Source organism: Mus caroli, unplaced genomic scaffold (genome assembly GCF_978045245.1).
Source record: "Mus caroli unplaced genomic scaffold, Mus_caroli_1 scaffold_2, whole genome shotgun sequence".
In the NCBI taxonomy this organism is placed as follows: domain Eukaryota; kingdom Metazoa; phylum Chordata; class Mammalia; order Rodentia; family Muridae; genus Mus; species Mus caroli.
The window spans coordinates 64,424,184-64,451,743 of NW_028227257.1; the positions used below are offsets into that span (position 1 = coordinate 64,424,184).

The following is a 27,560-nucleotide window of genomic DNA, read 5'->3' on the forward strand; positions in this document are numbered from 1 at the left end:
CAAAAGGCGCAGGGCTGGTTGTCTCGGGCTGCCTAACACAGGCCTTGATTAAGAGGAAAGTTTTCTGCAGCCGAGAAAAAACTTCCAGTTCCCCTTTCTTTCTTCTTTCCTCTCACTCTTTCTTCTTTCCTTCCTTCCTTCCTTCCTTCCTTCCTTCCTTCCTTCCTTCCTTCCTTCCTTCCTTCCTTCCTTCCTTTCTTTCTTTCTTTCTTTCTTTCTTTCTTTCTTTCTTTCTTTTTCTCCCTCCCCTCCCCTTTCTGCTTCCTACTGAGGGCCTGGGAGTCACTAAACGCAGCTTGAGCTGGAATCAGGGCAGCTTCTGTCGGCCAGGAAGTCCTAATCACTCACTTCTTAATTCTCTGTAAATAAAGGGGGCAGACCTTGAAGTGCAGCGGGGTGGAAGAGACTGCCGCTTACACACACAGCCGTTCTTGGGAGTCAGGGAAATGGCTGGAAATTATTTTATATTCGGAGAGATTAGGGAGGGGTGGGCAAGCACGGTCCAAGCGAGTACTAGCCCGGCTCTTCCGGCTGAGGGTAGGTGGGGAAGGCGGCGGGATGCCGAGGGGAGGGGACAGTGGGTAAACAGCAACTGAGCCTAAAGCCTGAGGCCTCAAGCATCCCGAGGTGTAGCATAGCCGCCCGGAGGAACACAAAGGGCGTACGCGCCCGGCACTCACACTTCCAAGTTTTGAAACACGGTTTATTTATTCTTGTGAGCCGCAACGCTGAGAAAAATGTGGTCTTTCGATGGAAGCTCTTTCTTGTTTAACATTCTTATTATTTTGGCCCTACTACTGGAGCTTTACTGGAAGCAGAGCAAACAAGTTTATAAAGCAAAGGGTGGAGAGATGAGACCTTCTTAAAATCGTGAAATGTCTCTCTCGTGTGGAAGTAGGTGAAGCCCTCCGCCGGGTCTGAACCGCCCGTTAGATCAATTCAGATTGGGGGTGGGGGGCGGGAGGGCACCAAATAGCGCTCCCTGCCCTGGTTTGTGTGGCAGGCGTCTCTGGAGTGAGGAGTGGGGTCTGGATCTACTCCGAGCTCTAAATTGCCTGGCCTTCTTGCGTATTTCATTACTTCCCAACTGAGTATATGTTTACTTGGCGGGCTAAAGTGGCCGGGGGCTTCTCCGAGCTGATCTGAAAAGACCTGTGAACCCAGGGAAAAGGCCAGGCTGTTTCCTTTCTGTTTGTGGCCCAGGCTCGGCTGATTGAGGGTGTAGTGTGTTGCGTGCCTGTTGTATTAAAGAAGGAATGCAAACCCTCCAAACTTGTTGATTACAGTTCTTGCTCCTTCCCCTCTGCACCCCGTCTCCGTGCGTGTGTCTCTGCGTGGCGCTGCCCGTTAGGCACCCGTTGTTTCCTCTGTTAGCGCTGGTTTTTGAGAAGTGCGAGCTGGCGACCTGCACTCCCCGGGAACCCGGAGTGGCCGGCGGAGACGTCTGTTCCTCTGACTCCTTCAACGAGGACATCGCGGTCTTCGCCAAGCAGGTCCAACCTTCTTGACCCGCTCACCCCCACCCCACAGAAGCCCTCCACTCCCCCACCCCCTTCCTCCGAGTTTGACTTGAAAGAGGAGGAAAAGGCAAGACACCCGATCTGTTTCTCTGGCCCACTCGGCGCTCTGCGCCTCCTCCCCATCCCTCAGCCTGGAGGCGAATTGGAAAGGGAGATAAATATGGGTGTTTGTTTTTCCCCCCAGCCAGGAATACAGGGGCTCGACCCTCGAATTAAAGTTGACCTGCTCCTAATCTGGGGCTTGGCCTTTTCCCCGCCTGCAGCTACTTGAACAAGAATTGGGGAGAGGGGCTGGGAGGGACCTGGGAGTGCCCGGGAGCAAAGGAAGCAAGGCGCCTGGCAGTGAGGTCTGCATGGGCACCGAGGTGCTGGAGGTGGGGGAACCCAGCCTCTGACCCGGCTGCAGAAGCGGGTACTGAGGATCTGCGAGCCGCCTTGCCTACCCTGTTACAACTGAAGTAGAGTATGGCTCTCCCCACCAGATCAGGACCTGAAGGCCCTGCTGTTTCTCCAGCGACCCAACTCACTTAAGAAGCCAATCTGTTTCTTGAATTTTACCAAAGCCTCTTTCCTCTCTGCCCCTGCCCCTGCCCTTCCAGAGAACCGGGTCCCACAACCCAGAGTAGTGGCCGATGGGGTTTTCCTGTTTTTAAATGGGCTGAAGATTCATTCTGACTTTCCCTGCTTCCTATAGGTTCGCGCCGAAAAGCCTCTTTTTTCCTCAAATCCAGAGCTGGATAATTTGGTAAGGCTCACTGTTTTTTGCTTGTCCCCTGCCTCGGGCCCCGTCCCAAACTCAAGAGTCACCCATTTGCTCCTGGAGCTCCATGGAGTTCCAGCAGAGCCCTCCTAGGAAAACACAGGGAAAGAGACTTATTTAGAGCCCCTGCGTGGAAGGCGAGCCAGGGGCGGTATGGGCCTCAGGGGATAAGAAGCCCACCGAGGCAGCCGCAGGCGCCGCGGCGCGGAGCCGAGTAGGGATGCTTCCCAGGTCTTGGCCTCGAGAGTAAGCGGCATGAAGGGAGTGATTTCCTCTACAGGCCGGGGGAGGCGTTGGAGCCCCAGGCCGCTGCCCTGAAGGAAGTAACTGCTCCGGCAGTGGCAGAGAAGGGCGGGCTAGGAGTGGGTTGGGGGTGAGGGGCTATCCTGCGCAGGCCACTTTTAGGTGCAATTCTTTTGCTAATTTGCAGGATTTCAATATTAAAAGTACTTAAATCCCCTTTCAAAGGCCCAGCCTCTCCATTCATCTGGAGTATTTCCTTCTTCTGAGAGGAGGTTTGCTCTGAGTCTGCAGTTCTAAAAAGGCTTTTCTGTCCAAAGAAATAGCTCTCTTCTCTTCTCTTCTCTTCTCTTCTCTTCTCTTCTCTTCTCTTCTCTTCTCTTCTCTTCTCTTCTCTCTTATTTTTCTTCTATTATCTCTCCTTCCTCCTCCTCCTCCTCCTCCTCCTCCTCCTCCTCCTCCAATTTGACCTGAGGTGGAGGGTAGGAGGTGACTGTAAAAGAGGAATGGGGTGGAGTAAGACCTGGTGGGAGAATGCAAGCTTTACCAACAGCACACTGTGAGGACTGGGGGGTGTGGGGGTGGGGTGGGGGAATTCATACTAAGGCTGCCTGTATACTAATTCCCGCCACTGTAGCCAATGAGGCAGAGATGATCAGTAATAATTTAGTTTTCTTATTTCTTGGTGTGTGAATTTTGTCCAGGCAACCTGCTGGTTTCTTCTTTCTTTGCCCAATTCCCTCAGCACACTGACCTTCACACACACACACAAACACACACACACACACAACTTGCATGTGTTAGAACCCTAACTCTATCCTCTTAAATTTCCCTTTCAGATGATACAAGCAATTCAAGTACTAAGGTTTCATCTTCTGGAGTTAGAAAAGGTAAGCAGTAAACAACAGTCCGAATTTTGATTCTCTCAACCAGATGATTGGAGATGCTACAACCTTCCAGAATGAGGGATTACACCTCTGGAGATGTTGATCACGTTTTTATTTCCCTCCTTTATAGACTTCTCAACCCAGGGGCTCAGAGGATATGGGAATCAGGGCAGTTCTGACTTTTAAAGCCCCCACCCCCAGGCGCTCAGGATTATTTGAAGTACAGCAAGAGCCATTTGTGTTGCTGGACACAATGTCTACTTGTGTCTCTATTAGCTTAGCTTATCACGGACCCAGTGCTCTTGCTGGGTGCAAGCAGAGAGAAGACTCCTCTCTGGGGTGTCTTTGCATTGATACATAGATCAATCATTTCCCCAGGAAACATACACAACAGACTCACAAATGTCCCTAATTCTAGTGTTTAAATGCTTCTGAGTTACTATCAAATCACACTTTCATCTCTGCTTTCCCAGTCTGAACCCAGTTACTTCCAGTTCAGTTTTTCTTTCTGGTAACTTGTTGCTCTGGGGACTCTCTGGAGGATAATATCTATTGCCACAATTGCCCTATTGTTTCCTTGCCTTCAACTCTTACACCCCTTAATTAGAGTTATTTTGGAAGACATCACATTGTTGCTCTCTACAAATGTAACCTTGCAACCTGATATTCTTCCTCTTTAAAAAATGAAACATATAAAGACAACCTGAGCTGAGCCCTCGCCATGACCCTCCTCCTAGGTCCACGAACTGTGTGATAACTTCTGCCACCGGTACATTAGCTGTTTGAAGGGAAAAATGCCCATTGACCTCGTGATTGATGAGAGAGATGGAAGCTCCAAGTCAGATCATGAAGAACTTTCAGGCTCCTCCACAAATCTCGCCGACCACGTAAGTCTGCAGAGCCCGTGGAGTTCTCTGAAGGCCACTGGGCAAAGCATTTTTTTGTTTTTAAATTGTTTAGTTGCTTTTGGAGTTATCTCTCCCTTTCTCACTACATGTGTCATGGCCTTTCTTTTGATTTCCCCTTTCTTGGACCCCGTTCTTATTTATGGTGAGAGTCTAAGAACCAGGGAGTTGATTTGTGCTTTTCATGTGTGAAGTTGCCTGAACCTGGTGGCTTGGGAGTTAGTAAATTCTCTTTTGGCATGACGGTCTCGGTCTTTTCTGCGTTCTTTCTGTGTGTAATCAAGGCATAGCAAGAGGTAGCAAGAGACAAGACAGTTATCTGGAGAGGAAGGAATGGAGAGAGAGAGAGAGAGAGAGAGGTGACTGAGAAAGGGGGTGCCTATTTCTCTCCTAGAGAAGACAACCCTGAGAATTCCTGGCAATTTTGCCTTGCATTGACAATAAAAGGAGTGAATGAACACATTACAAGTCTCAGGACTTTTTGCTCATAGAAACTTATTGTCAGAATATGGTCTTATTGCCAAGTGCCTGAAGCATCTCTATAATAAAAGACAGCAACCTTGATGAACCAATTTTTTACACTGTATTACAAGAGCTGAAGGGAATGAAGACTGAGTTACCATAGGTTAGTGTTTGAGCTTTAACACTTTAACAGTTGGTGACTGAGGATGGAGAGTGTGGAAGATACCCATGGATGTCAAGCCAGGAAAGGAGATTTCTATTCTCTCTGTTCTTATTCTTATTTTGGAACTGATCTACTGAATCTGATGGGGTGGGGGGAAGCATATGTAGTGATACTTGAAATCTGTAGAAGAAGCAAAGAGAAGAAAGATTGCAGCTGGCAGGGATGAAGGGGAAGGCAAGGGTGCTGAGGTTAAAGAGTGGGTGTGAATAGCACTGTATTTTGGGGAACTCAAGCGGGAAGTGGGGGACAGGGTATCTTTGCATTCATTTGAACTCACAACCTAAACGACATAGGCCAGTGTCTGGGTAATTTCATGGCTTAAATATTAATTTAACACCCCAATAGAAGTTAAACAGACATTGAGGTTTGAAGGCAGTTTGCATTACCCTCCCTCAAATTCCTGGGTCTGAAGAGGAATGAAATGGGCTACCTGGGAATAATAGCTTTTCTGTGAGTTCTCTTCTTCCTCTACTAAAAGTTTTGAAAAGAAGCAGCCATTGATTTTAAAGATTAACCTTTGTACTACACGAGATAGCAGCCTAAAAGTTGAAGAGAGTGAAAGAAAACCATAGCCTAGGATGCCCAGTTCTGTAATGAAATAAATGGGCTGCTCAAAGCCCCTCTACCCATCCTTATCCTTACCTGTTTCCAAAGCAATGGAGGAAATGGTCTTCGAGCAGCCTTGTACCTTGTATGTATTAAGTGAATTCAAAAAGGTGTGGTAGCCACTGGAATTTTCTTTGCTTCTCTGTGTCTCAACAGTGTGTGCCCTTGTGGTCCAAATGACATGTTAGCTTCATAAATATTGCTTTATTTTTGTTCTTTACTTATTTCCCTCGCTGTCTGTTTTTGAGTTTGTATGCATTTGCACTATGCGGGGGGGGGGGGGGATGAAGAGGGATGTATTTACATAGTTTGCAGCATGAGGGGTCCCTAGTTCTTTCTACTTCGGAAGCTTATCTAGTGTTATTTTGTGTGGTCGTGACTACTTGGTTTTCGACAGCAGTTTCTTGACAGTGCTTTTTCTGGTGGATGTATGGAGTCAGGTTGTGCTGATGTTTACGTAGAAGAAATGAGATACTTCAGTCGGTTTAGAGTTTTGGCTGAAATACAGTGCCAATTTGTGAAGATATCGTAATATTTAAATACAGACTCAAATAGAAGGTGGTACCTAAGAGAATAGTGCCTGAATAATTTAACAATCGTCATCTTTGGATAAAAGAGTCAACTGTAGCATTTGTTGCTACCCTTTCAAGCCCCCAATCAAGTAAATATGACAACTGATTTATTTTGAATCCATGAGGGCTTGCCACCTCATTGGGCGTCATAATTTAAAGCCTTTTATTTCCTAGAGATCTGAACTATAGCATTTTTGCTTTAACCCCCTGCTATTTGTTTTGAAACGAAGCAATAATTTGTTCCACCAGCATACGGGGTGGGAAATGGAGAGGTCTGCCCCATGCTTGTGTTTCTTGCGGGACAAGAGAGAAAGCCTTGAAGGCTTCACAGTGTTTAGGTACCACACGCATATTGACCGCATTTGTGTCTAGGCCACCCCCTCCTACCCGACAAAGGGCATCCACCTAAGGCTTGTCACCCTTTCCTACAAACTTGTCATCCCTCAACCCCTCAGTCACAAGAGTAAGAAGAGACCAGAGAACCCCTACCTGAAAGGGATGTGAGGGGGCATTTTCAGCATATAAATGTGTCCAATTTGAGTCATCAGGTTTATTTTTTTTCATTTGCTTTGATATGCATATTTAATGCCTTGCCCCAGGCTGGATCTCATTTGCTGCGCGCTGGCGCAGGGGTGATGATCAGCCACTTCAGAAGGACCCAGACAGCGTGTTGTTTTCTCTGTTTTATCTGTTGGCCCACTATTCTGATCTACTGAGCTACCTCGTGGTTTTATTTGCACATGAAATGCCGTGAGCAGTTCAACTTATTGGCTATGAATAATGACAGCTAAGAAAGAAGTGTAGGTTCATTTATTGTGTGCCAAGGTTTCTCTTGTGGAGGTGACAGTTTGTGACAGCTGTTTGACACCCCAAAAACACATACACCTCTATCCTTATTAAGTGGTATCAAGCTACATTGTGTGTGTGTGTGTGTGTGTGTATGTGTGTGTGTGTGTGTAAGAAGGAGCAGGCAAGGAGAAAGAGGGAAAGAAAAAAATATGTAAGACTAACTTTGTAGTTCCGTGCAATGAAAGACCTATCAAGGGCGAGATATTAAGCGCCAATATAGTTTTCTGTTCTTCTATTAAAATACTTGAAAATATAAATGAATGAAGGTTGTTAAACGCATAGGTATCTTCAAAGCTAGTGTTCTCAGCAGACTTTTAAGAATGGCTTTTATGTACTGTTATCGGGTAAGCTGTGCTAATTCCACATTCTGTAATGTCACATAAGTGTTACGATACAACATAGATGCATTTAAAAAAGACCCATAATGGCCTTGCATTCCGTGTTTTACGTTCTGTGAGGATACTGGGTTTGTTCATTTATTATTAACAAACATGATGTGCATAACGATGAGGGGAAGTTTGGAACCAAAGAGAAAATAAAATGTGCAACTTTGGCTGCCAGGCTGTGTTAACTAAATTCTCGAGGGATGCTTACTTTTTAATATTAGGATGTATTTATGTATTTATTCTTATCCTGTTATGGCATAAGAAGAGTAGTTGCAGGTAGCCAATGGCTCTGATAGTGTTCTTCACAATCCTGTTGAGGGAAAAAGAGATGATAATCAAAGGAAACTCAACTGTGTTTTCCAGCTGCAGCTTATGCTAAGTTTCCCAGACAACCAAATTTATCATGTTTTAAAACAAACATGTCAGGAAAGCATTTTTTAAAGTTTCAACTTGGAAACTGTCGTAAAATAATTATGTTTTCCTAGACTGTTGACGTACTGAAAAAATAGGTAATATTCTATTTTTATATATTTATATAATTTGAAATCAACTTTTTAGATCTAGTACAGACAAATAAGTGTCTGTATAAAATTTATACACAAAGATATTATATATCTTTATATCAGGTTTATATGACCAAAATATGTTTGTTTGAAATATATTCTCCTAGCTACACTTGTTGGTAATGCATGTGGTTATATGGCTATGGTATTCTTGCAAATAGTACCAAACAGCTATATTTTATTTTCTTTGAAAGAATTAAGTAAAAAAATATAGTTATGTGGATTAATATGAATTGTCAGGTATCTCAAAATTGATTGGTTCTGATAACATCATAATCAAATGACACTTTATTTCCATTTCTGTGCTGACGTTTAAATGAACATATGCTGCTATTATTTTGCATTTCTGAATATGTCAAGTATATTTACATCGATACAGTTTTTTTTTAAAAATGGGTTAGGTCAGAGGAGAGAATTAGCAGAATCTCTCTTTTGACAGAAAATAGTCAAGTGCTAGTATAGAGATTTCATTATCACCTAAAAAAGTAGAAGCGATGCCAGTGAGGAGAGGATTGAGTTCGAGTGCTTGGTCTATTGAAGATGGAAGAAGAATCGTGAGATTTGATATTCCATGAGCGATTTCTTTTGTCTCTTCATTTCCCACACTGAAGTGTGATGCTAGGTGTTATGCTGTGCTAGATCCAAAGCCTCTGTGATTCAGTTTCGGAAAGTTTTACTTTGGAGCTCAGCGTTCCATCTTAAAGACCCTGATGGATGACAGGGCTTTCTGTTCATTGTTGCTGCTGATGTTTCTGCTTGTTGGAAGCCTCCTTGCTTATTTCTTATCAAGAACATTTACGTCATTTCAATTATTTAAGTTGTGCAGTTGGCGTATGTCTGCAGCGTTACTGTGGTGACACAGAACCTGGGCATGCTTGGCAGCCACGTAGACACACAGGATGCTCTGAGAAGACTTGGTGTTGTTTGACGTCATTGTGTTGTTGCTGACGTACTAATTGGTCTGTGAGATCTCTCCGCACACTTAAAAATCATAGAAAGCACCTTACACCACACATTATAGCAACAAATGTGTTTCTGTCTTCTCTGAGAGTCCACCACTCATAGAGTGTGATCATTTTCAAAAGATGCTGCCCTTGTATGAGACATGGGTATGCGTTAATTTCCAAAGATTGAGTCAGTGGTACAGATGCTGAGGCAAAATCTCCAGTTTTATTTACATTTTAAAAAGACTCGACTCCAAAAAGCACACACTGGTGTCCTGAGTTCTTGGTCAACGTCACAATCGAAAAGTTGAAATCCCAACATTTATCCCAGCCGTATTATGAACATTTTTAATTTGTGGACTTGGATGCTGCAGGATTAAGAGTGCTTTCATCTTCTTTAAGAATAGTTTTGTCTGCACTGTTAATTCGAACTTAAAACATCATAAAACCATAAGAAATAAGTAACTTAATATTAACTGAAAGTTTTGACACAAATAGAGCTCTCTTTTGTTGTTGAAATGTGTCTAGACAGATTCGTTTGTGCACCTCTTCAGCTAATGAACATATCTCTGACTGTGTTTTCTGCTACTGTGTAGCTATGACCACATATCTTGCATTACTTTACTGTGCCTTTATGCTCCCTATATACTTCTCTGCTTGATGTTATTTAGTTATATGGGTTCCAGAAAAATCTGTTGGCTATTTTTAAAGTACTTTTCAAAATAGAAGTAAGTGCTCATGACCTTGCGAATTATCTTGTGCGACTTCATAATTTTAAAGAGATAAAGCACAGAGTCCAAAAGTCACTCTCAGTCACATGACGTGTTAGAGGCAGCCCCAAGTCTTGATTCTGTCCTTCTGTCTTCTCCCCTGTCTCACATTCAGGCAATAGCTTTTCATATGGAGCCTAAAAACAATGAGCTCAGATCATGTTTGTCAAGTCTTGAATGCAATAGTGGCTCCTTGTGTCCTCCTTCAAGCCTAAGACATTTTACTTTTATGGTTTTATTTAGAAGCTCTTGTGTATTTTACCCCAGTGACCCCACTGATGAACTGTGCTGTGGGGGTTGGAGGGATACTCTGTCATAGGAAACACTAGCAATTGGCCAGGACTTATTAAGTATTGTCCTATAGGCAGGACACTCGCAGAAGTGCTGTTCTGGTCTGAAGTGTAATTGCAGCCTACCTACAACCTCAACAAAAGCAGTGCACAGAGGATTTTCTTCTTGTGCCCAGAGACTCTTGTCCTCTCTTCTCTTTTCTAGATTTAGCAAAAATTCAATGATGGTGCTAAATCAATTTTTTTTTAACTTTCAAGGGAGAAAACACTGGCAGGATTGTGTTTTCTAGGGAAAGCCCTGTGCAAATGAGAAGCCAAGGAGAGCAGCCGAGCGCTCTCCTGTGGCCCTGCTACTACAAGCTCTGCCCATATTGTCTCTTGCTTTTATATTAATTACAACTTGCATTATCAGCTGTGAGTCTGTGGCCCAGCAAATAGAAAAAACTGCCCCTGGAGACGGAGCTTCTTGTATCTATTTCCCATCTCCTATTGTGCACAACCCGGTATTCAGTGCTTTTCTCCTGGTAACGCTGCTCTTTAACGCAATTATATAGAGAACAAGGGGAGTACCTTCTTTGACTCCCAATTATTAAAGCCGCTGGGAATAGAAACATGTTCCCTCCTTGCCCTGGGGTGTCTTCATGGTATTTTTGGCTGGAGAACAGGACATATATTGTGGAATGTGTACACTTGAGTTCTCTTCTACACTGATGCACACAGACAGCAATTCTCCTTTATTTTTCTACATACGTCATGTGTTTTCATATGCTTTTGTATGCCACGTTGGTTCAGGATTCACTCAACTTCTGCTTATAATTTGGCAAAGAGCCAGGTGGTTATTCTTGAAGGAAACTTGGAAACTGTCTAGGAGGGGGGAAAAAAGGAAGCTGTGATCTACACAAATACTTCAATCTAAGAAAAGCCCAGTATTTGTGGGTAAAGCTTTATGTTGTCTGTGTAGGATGTAGGTTGTTTTTTCTTTTCTTTTTTTTTCTTTTAATGACCAAGGATATTTGTTTGTTTGTTTGTTTGTTTATATTGCCCAGATTACAGATGTTTGTCTTTATAGGTGATTACATCACCATATGTAGCTTTATCTAGACATCTTGGGGTGAGTTACTACCCCAGAACGCCCAAGAGATCTGTCTGTCCATCCTTCTTTCAGAGTAGACTATCATGAGGTTCCCTCAGTTTGCTTCTGTCTTTCCACTGAACATCGCGTAAGCACAAGAGATGCCAATGAAAGGTGAAGGCTTTTCAAGAGAACTGTTTGTTTGGTTGTTTTGATTTTTTTTGTTTGTTTTTTAAGAGGTGAGAAAGAGAAGAAGTAAGAGGTAGGGAATGGTAAATAAGATAACATTGGAAAAATTGATGGCTGTACTGAAAATCAAAGAGGTAACTTGGTTGGGGAAACCCATTTTTCTTAGAGTAATATGGACACACTTGGCTTACCTTTCACTTCTCCATACGTCTCTACACTTGCTCCCAAAAGCCACTGAAAGAAAGACAGTAAATTATAAGTTGATGTGACTTGACTTTAAAGTTCTGCCCAGGTCTAGCTGGTAAGAAAACATTTGTGCCTTTTGAGTTTCAGGAATTGCTTATGCAAGAATCCTTCCCGTTATGCCGGAGCTTAAATAGAAAGACCTGCCCCAGCTCCATCCCAACAGTTATATAATAGTTTTGGATGACATTTGCCTTAAAACACAGTTGAGGTGTTAGTGGTTAATTATTGTCATTTCATGAGGGATAAGGAGCTTTTATGGCAGCCAGCTTCATAAAAAACCTGAAGTGCATAAAATTCACATCATCGGCTGTGTACACTGGGAAGCTCAGTTCAAGGGAAGTGTCCTGCTCTCCACGCTGTTATGGGAAAAGTACATGACATCTCTCAACATCCTCTTCTGCAATTCTAGCTTTTTATTTGACCACCATCCAGTAAATATCTGACATGAAGAGGCTGCAAAGCAGCAGATAACATGGTCTAATACATTCTACTCACTTTGATTTCCTAACCAATCTTCCTTCCTTCCTTCCTTCCTTCCTTCCTTCCTTCCTTCCTTCCTTCCTTCCTTCCTTCCTTCCTTCCTTCCTTCCTCCCTCCCTCCCTTCCTTCCTTCCTTCCTTCCTTCCTTCCTTCCTTCTGCCTGCATGCCTTTTTCCCTCCCTTTCTTCCCTTCTTTCTTTTTGGTACAGGTTCTCACTGAGTAGTCTAGATTGGACTCAAACTCGTGCCTGAGTCTCTTGAGTGTTGCAATTATAGGCATGCCCAGCTAATTCCTTAATCCTCTTTTTCCATCACATCTTTATTGTAGAGATCTGAACCTGAACTGTATTTACAGTCACGATTTCTACTCAGGGTCTTGACTTTGCGTCCATGGCTGGCCTGGTGACACCTCCAACAGCACTACTTCACATTGAGATTGTTGATCACAGAGATCTGGATTATGTCAACATCTATAAAAATTACAAATAGCTATTTGCAATCTGTCTGTTGCTATTGTTCCATGTAAGAATATTTCCTCCATTTGTCTTACTTTGGTTTCTGGCTTTATTTTGGTAGCAGTATCTGCTGTAGGTACAGTATAGAGTTAGTGTTGAGGAAAAAAAAACAGGCTGACTTCTTCTTCCTAATAAGTTCTATGTCTTGGTATTATGAAAAGGTAGTGTTCATATTTCAAACTAAATAGTTTGTACATGGCTTATACTTCTGAATTATTGCTTACCAATTCTAGTCAAAAGCAATGATGCATTCTGAAGAACTGCCATATCTCTACATTTTTACCCTGTACCCTCTACCTCAACCCTAAAGAGTTCACTTGCTTGTAGCTCCATAGGTTTAGTCAAAGTCCTAGCACATGGGTAACAAGTGTACAGCTTTGGCTCCAGTCTGCTGGGTTTCATGTGTGGTGCCTGTTCTCCCTGTCTGCCAGAGGAAATTCCATCTCTGGCCTGCCTTCATGTGGTGCTGATAAAGTCCTTCCTGTACATTAGAATTCCTGTTTCCCTTTAAGCTACGGCGTGGGTATTGGGAATGATCAGGAAAGGGGAGGGGAAACAGGAGACGAATATGTTAGTAAAGTAGCATGAGCGGGTACCTCCTGGTTAGCCTCGCTGTCTGTCCATCGAGGTTCCTCCAGAAGTCACAGCTCAGTCGCTTAAAGCGAAAGTCTCAGCTCACTTGCTAAGTGGCACGCAGCTCCTGTTAGTTTCATTTTAGAAATTGCCATTTGTGCAAATTATCACAGGCTTTAGTGGCTTATGAGATACTGATGCCATGATTAATATTGCTTCTGTGGGCTGTACAGTCTACCTGTTGATAACATTTAGAGAGTTCAGATCGACCATTTTAGGATAATACAATCGAAAGGTGTAAGGTCCTACCAAACTTTGTGGATTCCCATGCTCTTTTGAAGGGAGTATTGGATTCTGTAGAGGCTGGTGTTCTGACGGATTTTGTTTCTAAGAACACCAGAAGAAATGCATAGAAAAGCTGAGAAAGACATTTTAAGGTAGTTTTCCCTCAGTTCAGAAGTTAACTTTACTGTGGTGTAACTTTGAGTATTGGAGGATGTGTCTTTGAAGAGATATGCCAGTCATGCATATATTGATGTAACAGAAAAAGAAGGCACAGATTAGCATGCCTGTGGCCACTTCTGAAAATACTAATATGTACATTTTTTCCCTCCCTCTGTGCCTGTATGTCTTCATGGCTCCTCATTTCTGGCTCAAATGGTAACTGTGGGAAAATTCCTTGGCATCCTGACATCAGAACCCTTCATCCTGGCGAGACCACGATGATGCAACCTCAACGCACTCCGCAGGCACCCCAGGACCCTCCAGTGGGGGCCATGCTTCCCAGAGTGGAGACAACAGCAGTGAGCAAGGTAAACGGTTAAGAATTTTCCTTGTACAAAAGTAGACATGATGATAATAACTTCAGCATTTATTTCATGGTATCAATCTGTGTAGACAGAAGAGGGGCTAGGGAAGGTGTAGGGAGTAATACTAAACTTTTGATAGGAAGACAGGTTTTCTCTTGTTACTTTATTTAAAGAGTTAAAATGAACTATTTAATCTTTAAGCCCACGTTACAATAATAATTGATTAGTTCTGCCAGTCCTCTTACAAATGTGGTTATCTACACTACTTTGGTATATATCGAAAAGACAGGCCTAACTACCTAACCAGAAGTTTGAGTTATACTACAAACGGGATATTTGCTTCGAATATTTACTATGAGTTCTTTATAATTAAAGCAGCCATGAATCAAAAGAATGTAAGATATAAAAATCTGAGATTTATACAGATTTTTATTTTGAGAAGATGGATTTCAAAATTCTTCAGATGTTGTTTGTCCCTCCGTCTAGACAGCTAAAATAGTGACTTTTATCCCAATTCAAAAAAACAAAACAAAAAAAAATAGAATTTCAGAAGGCAAGGAGAACAGCTGCAGGTGTTCAGGAAGCCTTCTGCAATTTGTAATGAATTTTGCCATTTACAACAGAGAGCAATTATATGTTGGTAGGAATGACCCTTCTATGGATAAAATGATCATTTAAAAGAAGATGCATTATTGAGTGTGGTCCAGGAATGTGTATAGATTTTACTTTTTAATATTTTACATTAGATGGTGTCTGTTCTCTTAGGTCCATTTTATCTCTATTATGATTCTGTTTATGGCCACAATATTTAAACATTAGACAGGCTTCCAAGTCAGATACTGTTTAACAGCTTGACTGTAGTTATGTAGACCATCTAAAAGAGAGTTGTTGATGTCCTGTGAGTATCTATCAGCCTCCATGTTTCTGACCAGGGATGTTGGACTCCTGAATTTCGAAACGAGTCTAGAAATCTGGTCTTTCTAGGGTAGCTTTTACTTGTAAGTGAAGTCTATTTAGAATTTGTCTTTTAAACAAGTTGCAACTCGTGGATGATGTACTATCAAATACCAACCTACAGAAAAACTTGTGAGCTATGTGTATATTGGTTTGGGTACATCCGTTGGACTGTTTGTAAAATGAACTCCATTCTAAAGGACGTTTTGAAGGAATCTTGTACATAGAGTCCATCATGGAACTGCAGTCCAGGGGTTTAACTGAGGTTCCAATTGACCCTGGGTCAAATGTAGAAAGCTTTCAATCATTCAGTCCTCCCCAATTTCCCCAAGTTAGGGTAACACAAAGGGTGAAATATCTATTATAAAAGCAAAACACCCTCAACATTGCAGGGATGGGTGCTGGGAGAAGGAGAAGCAGAAGCAGACTGAATGGCCTAGTGGGGCAATCTTCCAGAAACTTCTCCGGTGTGAGGCTCCCTCTGACCTTTCACTTGGCTCAGGAGCCCCGAGCTTCATTTTTCACATTCTTGCAATTATGTTAACGCTTCAAGCATTTCTGACTCCAAGTCAGCTAGCAACACCAGGCATAACTCAGCACTGTGAGTTTTTCTCTTCTCTGTAGATTCATTAACAGGTCACCAAGGTCCCAACTGAAATTTAAAACTGACTGGTTCTGTTGGGTTAGTTGAGTTATGGCGAGAGGGATAACAGGAAGGGTCAGAAAGGAGAGGAGGCAGAAGAGGAACCGATGTAGGCTTAGGCAGCAGGGAATAGCCACCAGAGCAAACAAAGCATGAAGTTTTATCATTTTATTTAGTTGGTTCTGTTTTATTAAGGGTTTTTAGTCAAGAAAGAGAAAGACATGTAAGAGTGGTCCTCTGGGGAGGGAAAAAACCCCACTGATCCCTCCGTGCTGTGGGTAGCTGCACCCACTTATCCCTTGCTGAAGGATTTGATCCCTCAAGCTTTTTGTTCCTTTAATCATATCTCTGTGGGATTAAAGAATGGACACGGTGGTTTATGTGTGTGAGCACTGGGAAGTCTGTCTCTCCAACAGCCTCCTCAACTGTGTTAAAGTTTGAGAGAAAGCACGGAAACGTTATCGCTTTGATAAGATGGCGAAAGTTGGTGCAAGGAGAATTTTTCTATCTGACTCACTGGGTCAGTAGTTAAAATGCATGTATGAAGGTGTTGTGTTGTGTTGTGTTGTGTTTTGTTTTGTTTTGTTTTTGACAGCAGACCCTAAACTTTAGAAGCCCGACTTACTTATGTTTTGCTCCTATAATCTTTTAAACATGTTAAAGTTACTTGTATACTTTGTTCCACCAAAATGCTCAGAGTAGCTTTCAGTGGGGAAAGATTAATTATCTGCTTCGAGGCAAAGTCAACAGAGATATTGACTGAAATCACATATGCTTATCACAGGTTAGATCTTAGAGCTGATGTAGAATGGAAAACCTGGGAGGGAAATTTATGTTCTTCATATTAAATATATCATAATGTTTCATTGAAACCTAAGTTTGCAGTTCACAAGAGACTTTAGTTACTTCTTCAGAATTTATTAGCACAACAGGCATATGGAAAACTGTAAAATGATTCAATTTCAAAACAAATTATGATAAACAGAAGAAATAGGGATGAATTGTACTAAATACAATGTTTTCATACACATTTTAAATTAAACTTTAATAGCCATATGCTATAAAACAATACATGCATTTATGTTGCTTTATAATTTTTGTGATTATTTTTACAATGATGATTCTCACAAATCTTTACTTTGGAACCTAAAAACATCTCGTTTTATGATCTGATACTGAAAGAGCTCCAGTTACGTGGGTGAAAGGTCACCTTTTCTCTTAGGAGTTTGTATGAAAAACTGAATGGAGAAAAGAAAGCACAATTCTTTAATATTGTAAAAAAAATGAACTTGGAGAAATGTAGAGTCTGGCTTTATCTTTCCAACCATACACCAGTCAACTATATAAATCTGAGGCCAACTTTTCATTCACTAGGTTTTCTGTTTTCGAAAAGCAGCCAAAGGGAGGGCGTTTGTCTTGTTAGTCACATTCGATGGGGAAGGAAATCTGGTTTTTCAAGGATAGAATTAGGGTGCAGACTCAGAGCTTTGGGGCAGTCACTGCTCATCTTTGTGCCTGACTTCCCGGCAGTAAAATGGGGCCTGATAATAAGGCTTGGGGTCCCTAGTTCTGTACCTGCTGCTGAGTCAAAAGATGCTTTGTGTTCCATTGTGTACTTGCCAGAGTGAAGGCTAAGAAGCAGCTTCCTTGCTCCTGGAGCACTCTGAGAGCCTCAGATAAAAGGCACAGGATATGTACAAAGTATTATTATTATTGATGGGTTTGTGTAACTCCCATTAACGCTGATGGGAGCTACACATGTGAATTGGCAAGAGAATAGGCCCCTCAGTGTTTAGAGCACATGAAATTTACATTTTTTCCAGTGCTGTAATTGAGATGTTGACAAATTGGAGAATATTGATGAGCCTTTGTTTTAAGTATTTCGTGCCAAGTTTGTTTTATTCTTCCTGGTTTGAACAATGGTCTGGGTTCAGCAGCAGTGAATAAAAAGGGTAGAGTAAAGATAACTTTGTATTTCAATATTTTGATGTGCCAATATGAAATAAATTGTCTTAGGCAAATGGAATATGCTGTTTTAATCATTAGCTATGCATGAAAGAAAAATTGATGTTGACATCTTTGCTGTAAAATCGTTGTAATGGGGCCTTCCTTACAATTCATTTTTGTAAAATTCATTTTGTACGTTTTGCAGCAATTGAACAATCCCTGCACTGTGAATAGGCAGGATTCCCAGAAATACCGAGACAGTTGGCCCAGTAACTGCTGAGCTCACAGTGCACATCACACACACGTTAACCATCCTGTTGCCAGACCCAGATTAACCCAAATACATGAACATGTTAGCATCTATATCTCTAATCACTCACGACCCAGGGCTGTATAAGCCAGCAGGGCTCCCCTCGACTCTGCCACTAGGCCCCTCCATTGATGTCACCATCTATCATCCAGGCAACGAGGCTAGAATCCCACAGCTAGATGTTTATTTAGTTATTATACAGTTATTTAGCAACCGTAGTGTTGAGATCTGCAAACGTCCCTTTAGTAATGAATGGAAGCCCTTATAGTTAAGCACATGCGTAAGATAGCATGACACTTTTGAGTTTATATTATATTGCAGCTATGAGATAATATTTTTGTTGCTTTAAATATTCCAGTTATATATTTAAAGGAACAGGCAGGGAACCCACTTACTGAGGGTCCTGAATATTCTCTGCTGGGATTTCTCATTCAGTCTAGGAAAACTCTGTCAATGGAATGTTTTCATAGTGGCGGCAATCTCTTTAAAATAACCCTAAATACAATATGACAGACACCATCTGGCATCATCTTTTGCTAGTTGCTTTTAACTTTTATTTTTCCTAGAGTTGAGTTCACCCCAAACTGGTCACTAACTTATGATAAGTACCCTAGCATCTCTCTTCCTTCTGATTGTTATCAACATTTTTTTTTCTCTTTAACTACAATTGATAGTTGAACATGGCCAGAGAAGAAGCTGTTATATATAAAATATTCCTATGATACTTCCTTTCCTCCCCCCCCCATATTAAATAAATATAAAAGCCACCTTTCAATCATTGGCAAACACTTAGGTATGCGTTGTTGATATCTTAGGACATTTTAGGTAGTCGCCATCAGAAATAAAATTAAAGTCTTCTAACAAATACTTGTAATGGTTGCCCATAAATGCAATGCTTAAAAGCTTTCTATAGTTTCTGTTAATTTTGACTAACTTCATTCTCATATATATATATATATATATGTATATATATATATATATATATATGTGTGTGTGTGTGTGTGTGTATACATATGTGTGTGTGTATATATATATATATATATATATATATATATATATATATATATATATATACACTAACTTACCTGAAGAATCCAGAGTTAGGATTTCCAGATTTCTTTTTTTTTTAACTTAGTCATGGAAAGGGATGTCTCCTGATGCCAGTTAGAGTTTAATTTAGAGTAGTAATTAAACTTGAATACTGCCTCATAAACAAAAGATAAACAATAAACCAGCCACGTTCCCTGCTGTTTCATAGCTTTCTTTCCCAGATGTTTTAGCCTGATAATTTTTACACAGTGAACTACCTAACATGGAGTTTTGTGGACAGAGGTCAAAATAAGTTTTCTTGTCTCTCCTTTTTCTCCGTTCTCTTCCTTTTTATCCAGTAATCTTTTTTTCTCTCTTCTACAAGTTCATGGGGTGGGGGGCGCGATTTCTTTTCCTTTATATGTATTTAAAGTCTGATAAGATAATAATACTTCATGCAGATGTGTTTTATAGATAACTGTGGTACTTTTTTCTTAGATATCATGTATTGATTTTCTTTCTAAACTCATCTGGTCTCCAATTTCTTTCACACGTAGAAAGAGAACACATTTTTCTTTGAGTCAGAGTGGGTGATAAGTCAAAGGACAGGCAGACTTGACGATGGAGAGTCTTTTTTTTTTTTTTTTCTTTTTATCCCTTTTCCCTTCCTGTCCATGTATCTTCTCCCTCTACCAGGGCTACTGTGTGGTTATGTTCTTCTCTGGGTTCTGAGGGTGTCTCCGTCCAGTTCTGGATTCTTCCACTGTCAGCCATGATCCTTCTGATTGTCAGGTACAAGTGGGCTGTTCAGTGTGGAAGCCATGTTATTTTCACTGGGTGGGGTAATTACTGAAAGCTGAGAATAGCGGCACTAAAGACAGGGGGATACTTTCATGATCCCATTAGCATAAGAGTGGGTAAATTATTCATGCCAAGAGAGGATTCTATGGGGAAAAGTATAGTTAATGCACAGAGTTTTTAAATGTATCCCTTTCTGCTCTGAGACTAAATTCTCGTTGGAATCAGTTCTCAGACATTTACGGGAAGGCTCTGGTGGCGTGTTAGATGCAGCTCATGTCTCTGTGTTTGCAGCGTTCTCAATAGAGACCATCTGGCAAAGATCCAAAAGGTGATTAAACAAAATGATCAGCTCTTGTTGCTGTGTTACATGTCCAATACTCGGGATTAAAAAACATGACCCACGACAGTCAAGCTAACATTGTGCCGCTCACCCTTCCCCCTCCCCTTCCCGTATAAGAATTCAGATGGCCCACAAATGTGTGTGCCATCTTTGTGTCCTTATGGCCCATAATCATGAACAGGTTGTGCAAATGGTTCTTTCTGTAGCACTGTCTGTTCCAGCAGCATACAAGCATTTCATATTAATTGGGTCAGTCTAATATTCATATTGACGTGGGGAAAAATTACTAAAATTTATTCTTATAGCAGACAATGAATATGTGTGCTTTCTGCCATGAGGAAAGTGAAAGTCTGGCAACTGGCTTGTGCAACTGATTAATTTTTCTTAAAACTGGAGAAAATCAAAGCATGGAAGACTGTCAGTCTGTGGAAAGAGCGTACAACCCTTTATAACTAAACAAAATGAATGGGGTGGGGGCTCTCAGGGAGTGCGTGGAAGGGAGCTGTGGTGTTAACACCATAATCAGGGATGAATTTACAGTGCCATTCTGAAGAGCCCTCCCTCCCCATAAACAAGCTGATAATCACAGGGAAGCTGACTCCCAATTAGCTTTCCCTTCCCTCACCCGGATCAGCACGTTTCTGTGTCTTCCTGAAGCTTGGCTATGTCTCTACTGACTTGCTGCTGCTCGTGTCAAATTTGAAAGTTTGGAAATGAAATCTTTGATGATGAGGAACTGCTGCTAATAAGCAAGGTAAATTCAAGCACTCATTTCACGATGGAGTTAAGGTAAAAATGCCAAGATTTGTGACTAAGGGACAGATGTATCTTATCTGTGGGGTTTGCACCAAATGCCGAGCAGAAATATAAACTGAACAAACCAGACATTGTGAGGAGTGACTGAAGAAATATTGAGATGAAATCTTGGAATGAAACATATATGTATATTTATAACAATGCTGTGAATTGCTTACATGGCTCATTTGCATGAGCCCGAACAGTGATTTTATTAAGGGCAGTGGAAAGTCTGTCAGCTAAGGCATTCAGAACACACCACTATCCCTCATTAGGCGCTTCGGAGACTGAGGCTGACCATTTACTATTGTGGAAGCCCATGACTGATCGCACAGGATGCGTTTCAGTGCAAATGTCAAGAGAAGATAGAGAATAAAGCAGAGAGGGAAAACATTCTCCACAACCACTTGAAAACATCATCATTCCCTGTCAGCCGCCCTTTCGTGGGGAAAGCAAAGCTGGAGGTGAGGAAGGCGGAGGGGCAGAGGACTAAGGAGGGCAAGTGAGATCCCCCTAGAGTCTGTGCAGTGTGGCAGATGAAAGGGACTTGAATAGCCTTGGGGGTCTTAAGGCTATTATAGGGCAACTCATGCTCTCTTATCATGCTGATTTTTCAATTGATTTTTGGCTGAACAGTACTTGTTGAAGCCCTCCAGAGCATCAAACACAGCCTTATGGCACTATACATTGTAATACACGTGTACTATTTTTCCCCCTTCATTGTCTTTGCTTTGGAAGAATAGTCTGTGAAAAGACCATGTTACCACCCTCTTCCCATTCCCCTTTCCTATTTCTACCTATAGGGAATCTGTAAGATTGTTTCTAGGTTGGTTTGTTTGTTCGAAAGTTTGTAGAAGGGGTTCATGGGAGAACTTTGTATTTATCTTCCCTTGTTCACATCTGTCTTTAATTCGATCTCAGAAAACATTTTTTTTCTTTTTTATGTCACAGCAGATAAGGTTTTAAGCCACTTTAGCTTACTAAACTATATCCTTGTGTTCTCTGGTGTAATCCACACCTTTCTGGTGATAAGCAGAAAGGAAACTGAAAGTTAGCTACTTGCTAAAAGTGGAGTGAAGCCTCCTAGTGTCCCTGATGAGCGAGGATAAGTGCCCAGAATTTCCTGGAAAGCAGAGATCTCAAACAAGGAGGCCATGGAAGTAGACCTAGCAGGAATGTGTTCTTCCCTGTCTTCTATCCAGAGAACTCTTCATCTAACACACTAGTATCACCCCCTCCATGAAGCTCTCCCAGTTTGCCCAGGCGTGCGCCTAGGTTCTCTCATGCTTCCATAGCATGTCGGTCTCTATTTGAAAATCTTCTCATAGCACTGTAAGGATGGTGTATGATTCCTGGCCTCTCTCCCAGCTTTTCTCATGGAGGGCTACCCCCTACTACCGATTAAGCTATCTATCTAGCAGTCATGGGTTGGCTTTTGACTTTATAAACAGGACCCATAGACAAACCTCTCTTTTCTTCTCAAGGTAAACATATTAAGAAAAACTTTGTGCCGATGGATCTGTGATGTCTACCTAGATACAAGAGTTATTTGGAATGTATCTATGCATCTGTTGCAATCTAATTACATCCCATAAGGAGTAAAAAAAAATACCAAATTTTAAACTAACATTTCGTGTATTCATTACTGCCCTAAAGGAGCCAAAAGAGACATCAGCTTAAACATAGAATCCTTTGGGAGATAGGTAGATCTTTTAAAAGTTTGTCTCATTAGTACTTTAGTGTTGTTTTTAACTATGCATGTGTGGTCAGAATTTGAAGATAGAATTCCTTAGTATTATACTTTCAGAGAGGGAGGGCGGGATCTGATCAGGGAGATCATGTAGTATGTGACAAGGACTTTCCTACGACCTTGTCTAGGATGGGTTAACTTTGGGAGACATCACATGGAAACGTGGAAGGAGACGGAAAGTAATTTTTCTTCATGCATTACTGATTTCATATATGTGCACTTTAGTTTTTTCATAAGTAGCTTTTAGGAGGTATATTTATTTTTGTAGTAGGTCCTTTCTATCTGCCCAGGCTGTAGTCAGGGATCTTGCCCTGTGGTAAGATCTGTACTCTAAGATCACAGTTGCAATGAGAAGGGTAACGCCTGAGAGGCAGACTTGGATTCAAGTCTCAGTTCTCGTCAGCATCTGCTAGTTTCAGTTTCTCCTTCAGGAAAGTGGAGGATGCACAACCTTCCTTCCAGAGTGAAGGTGTGTTAAACGTGATTTTATGCGTGCAGCACAGAACATTGCCCCAAACCAGCAGAGCTCAGTTCTTGTGTTCTTCCTCTCCTCTGTCCTGTGCTGACACTAAGTATCTATAGACCTTGGATGTGCTGCATCATCTTTGAGGACTTGTCTTCTCCCTCTAGTACAGCCTGGACTCAACAATCTTACAGTTTCAAGTTCTGGGCAACTGGTGCTTCCGTCCATATTTACCTATCAATCAGCTTACTTTATACTTAGCCTTCTAACATGAGTCTGGCTAGAAGTTCTTCATCCTTTTAGGGGTCCTGTGTCCTTGACTTATGATACATAACAAGATAATATTATTCTCTGTTCTTTGTCTCTGTTTTAGTTCAGGGGAGCTTTTCCCTTTTTAGTTTATCAAGACAAGAACTAGGCATCTGAATTTATTTTATTGCGAAGCATAAAATGACACAAATTGTATGTAAGACAGCTTAGGTCCTGGTCTTAACATTAGGAGCATCTTGTAAACACAAGCAACTTCCTCCTTGCTCGTCATCCCACTGGGACTTTCTCCGTTGTGATTTCATAGTTCACAGGTGGAATAACATACCAGAAACGTGACAGAAGGTCAGCCTCTATCTACCCAAACCTGCAAACTATTCTAAATCCTCTAATGAATGATCATAAAGTTCCATAGTTTTGTGAGTCTTAATATAAAGACCATTAGTTCACATGGATCTACACATGATGTCCTTTAGTGGGACCTCTCTGACCTGAGAAACTTTTATGTGACCGCTCCCCCACCCCCCACATAAATAGGTATACAAAATGAGTATACAAATCAAGTATTTAGTGCTAATAAATTATAAGAAAATTTATTTTAAAACAACTCTCTTATATGCATATATTTTACCATTTATCAAAGAGGAAGAAATTTATATTTATAATATGGGTGTGTTTATTTTTACATAAAAATACTAAACCTGCACTGCAAGACACAGAGCAGCTTCAACATTTCCAAGGATAATGCTTATTTTCATTTTAAAGTCAGCTGAGAACACAGCTTCGCATAGATGAGGGATAGTCCAAGGGTAGGGCCATTTCTGAAGTTTCTGCCATAATTCCAATCCAAAATGTCCTATATAATTCTTCCCGATTGCTTAGAGCTATCTGCATGTTTGTCAAACTTACTGAGTTACATTCTGAGCCCTACTAAGTATTTTTTTTCTGTTTTGTTTTAGTCAAAGTCAAGACAGCTACTTAAAAACAATTTTTAAAAAAAAAAAATCAAACATTCTAACACAGAACAATCCAAGATATACCAATTTGAAACTTGAATGCTGAAGGATGATGGTAGAAAGTATTTAAATTCTTTGTTGTTGGGTTTCTCTCTCTTTTTTTCATAAATAAACCATTATGTTTCTGTAAGAGCAGAAAGCCTTGCACATACAGTAAAAATACTGCAATTCATTACTTACAGTGGTTTCCAGTCTGGGCTGAAGTGGTTCAGGCATCCATAGGTTGGTGTTGCATGCCCTGGTGGTATGCATGCTATGAAGCAAGCATACTGTGTGCTCAGACCCGAAACCACTCTGGGATGCAACATGGCAAGCTCTGTCAGGAACATCTTGGATTTGTTACAAGTTTAATTTTGAATTAATTTTTGGTCATTAAATATTCAGAAAGCCTTGACTCTTGCCAAATTTTGGAGACTCACCCATTCAGTTATGTGACCCCATGTTGAGTTGCAATGCACATTTTCAGAAGCTGTGTGTTAACTATTGGAATGTTTGCTTAAATCAAATAGCTATTCCTTAATCCTTCCTACCCAATAGAGATAGTTGATCCAGTTGCTTTAAAATAACACCTTCTAAAAAATGAAACATTAACAAAAGCATATTAAGGAGTATAGAATTTTATATTCCTTCTTCCACCTAACATTTGTAGTAAACACCCAGTAAATAAAACTTCTAAAATCTGCCAAATGTGAGGGATGGAGCAAGGTGATAGACAGTTGATGTTTGGAGCCTGTGCAATCTCCACTTGACAAATTGCTGCATGTGGAGATTGATGTGTATATAGCTCCCTATCCCTTAAGACCTTAGCAAGCCATGTGTTATTGAATTCAGGGCACAAAGATCTTTCTCAAGCAAAGGATTTGGGGCATGAACCTATGGAAGTTATTGTATCCCTGCCTTCAGCCGCTATCTACAGTAAGCTGGGGGAAGAGCATTGTGGCATATGCACACAAAACTTGTATGAAGCACACTGCCTCATACAGAGGTCATGGAGTCATGAGTTCAGGAAAGATGCTAGAGCTCAAGGAGGAGTGTTGAGAGAATGACAGGATTTGAAGCAGGTGGATCAACTTGCCTCTGACCTTGCAACTCCCAAGCCACTTATTTGTCTGCCTGTTAGTTTCTCTACCTGTAAAATGGGACTAACAACTATTTCAAAAGGCGGGTTTTATACTTAATATACATTGGTTCCAAAATAGGCTATCTTGGTATGGTAGAAGGCAAATGTCTTCGTTTATTCATTTTTTTAATCATATAATTGGACCAAATAAGATTTGTTTCCTTTCCACACCAGGACTTTTATCACATGATTTGGGAATGTAAACAAGTGGACAGGCACACTAGAGATATTACATCTGACATGTGGGATGTAATCTATGTGAGGAAGGGAATGAATAAAACTCTCTGAAGTATTAGTAAAAGGCTTCTCAGAACTCTGGGAGGCTGTTAGTGTTTCACTGGTGGCCTTTAGTATTATTTCCAGGTGAACAGAATAGGGAGGGGACAAGGGAACAGGTAAACCAGAGAACACAAAGGCCCCGAAGCACAAAGCTATGGGGATGCAAAGAGCATCAACCAGCCTGGACTTGCTGATTTTATGAGAATACATAGCAGAAGAGTGGCTGGAGGAGCAGCAGAGCTGACATGTATCTCAAGCGTGTGCTCACTCCTCTAAGCACTGTTTACCAAACACTCCTGATCATGGAGAGCACACAGGATGTGGGGAAATTTGACATCATGTTTTCCAGAGGAAGACCTGAGAATCTGAATTTTTTTTTAAGCCAGACTCAGGGAAACCCTGGTCTGGAACATGGGGAATGCACCAAAATAGTTTAAGCAAAAGGAAGTTATGATGAGATTTGATTTTTAAATTAACTCTTGTAGACGATGGAGATTACATATGAGGGGAAGAAAAGCAAATATAGAATGGGGGTGAGTCGTCTAGAAGCCACAGGAAGCTTGCATCAAGCCAGTGGCAGCAAAGTCGGAAGAGAGAAGTCACAGAGAGATTGTGGGTACAAAGAGGGCAGAAGATGGAGTCCGGGGTGGCCAACAGAGCTCTCCCTTAGTGGAGAAAACAGACAAATAATCAGGGAAGCCTTCGTTTTCCATGCCGTGAATTGTGAAGTGTGGACATGTAGCAATCAGAACAGACTGCATTAGCCCATGCAGAGTTTTCAAAATATAAATATGTGATGTGCGTTGGTGAGGAATGATTCTTCCAGAAACATGGCGTATTCATAGGTGGTGTGGCCTCAAATGTTAAACACATGGTCACTGGCACTGGCAATGGCTGGCTCGCCATGAAATCCTCACATCTGCTACTTGGTGTGAGTCTCCCATTCTCTACTCTACAGCTAGAGGAAATGGATAATAAAAAGATAATGAATTTGATTGATTTTTAGATGTAGGGCTTAAGTAATGTAATCCACAGAAAATCGCAGTTTTGTGTTCCTCTTATACTAAGTAAATGTTTTACTTTAAAAACTACTTCTAAAATTGCTCTTAAAGCAGTTGAAAAGTGACATTATACAACAGAGATCACCAGGAAGACGCAAAAACAAAAAGTCCTGCACGTATCCTTAGGAAAGAGAAATTACAGATATTTCTGCTCGAGCCCTGCCCAGGGCATCAGCTTCAGTCAAAAGAGTTCTTCTCTCCAAGCAGCTGCTTCTCCTGTGTCTCTGGTGTTGCACGAACTCTCTAGGACTTAGTTACCTTCCTGTTTGACTGGAAGATTCTTGAGGCCAGTTTCTCCATCTTATACCTCTTCTTCTTTCGCACCTTCTCAATGCCATGATTAATGTAGAAGGTCTTGGATAATAATAATTATCTTATTTTTATTTTCTCCTGAAAAGAGAATTGGGTTTATATTGTGTGCGGCAATGAATAGCAGGCTGGGGAATTAGTGCTTGGTTTGGTAGGTAATAGGGATCTATTGAAGGTTTGTGAATGCGGGTAGTGACATAATCGCCTTCCTTTTGAATGCCAATGACCAATTCTCTGCTATGTCTTCCATGGTCAAAGTAGCAGACCTGTATGCTTGCCTGAAATACTGTCTGTTTGAAAGAGTAGATATTCTTTTCAGTGAAGAAACACATTTCAAATAGCAAAAAAGGAGGGAGAAGAAAGAAAGAAAAATGAAAGAAAGAAAGAAAGAAAGAAAGAAAGAAAGAAAGAAAGAAAGAAAGAAAGAAAGAAAAAGAAAAGAGAAGCTTTGATATTCTCTCTAAAGCAATCAAAGCACTAAGATGATTGTGTGTCACACAATTCCCCTATACATCACCTCGGTTCAGGAATCTAATTCTAAAGACATACTTCTGTAAATGTTTATAGAGTTGTAAATATTAACACCTGGAAATGACTCAACAAGATGGAGTAAAT

General features: G+C 41.2%; 1 protein-coding gene across 8 annotated transcripts in view; it reads left to right on the top strand.

The window, feature by feature from the left end:
- The window catches only part of Meis2 (Meis homeobox 2), a 209,309-nt gene that overhangs the window by 4,412 nt on the left and 177,337 nt on the right, over positions 1-27,560 (top strand). For all 8 annotated transcript variants that reach the window (XM_029472954.2, XM_021181264.3, XM_085834572.1 and 5 more), the window contains 5 exons: positions 1,352-1,493; positions 2,215-2,265; positions 3,360-3,410; positions 4,145-4,294; positions 13,750-13,864. In XM_029472954.2, the coding sequence (XP_029328814.1) occupies positions 1,352-1,493; positions 2,215-2,265; positions 3,360-3,410; positions 4,145-4,294; positions 13,750-13,864 (509 nt within the window). The remainder of the gene's footprint in view (positions 1-1,351; positions 1,494-2,214; positions 2,266-3,359; positions 3,411-4,144; positions 4,295-13,749; positions 13,865-27,560) is intronic.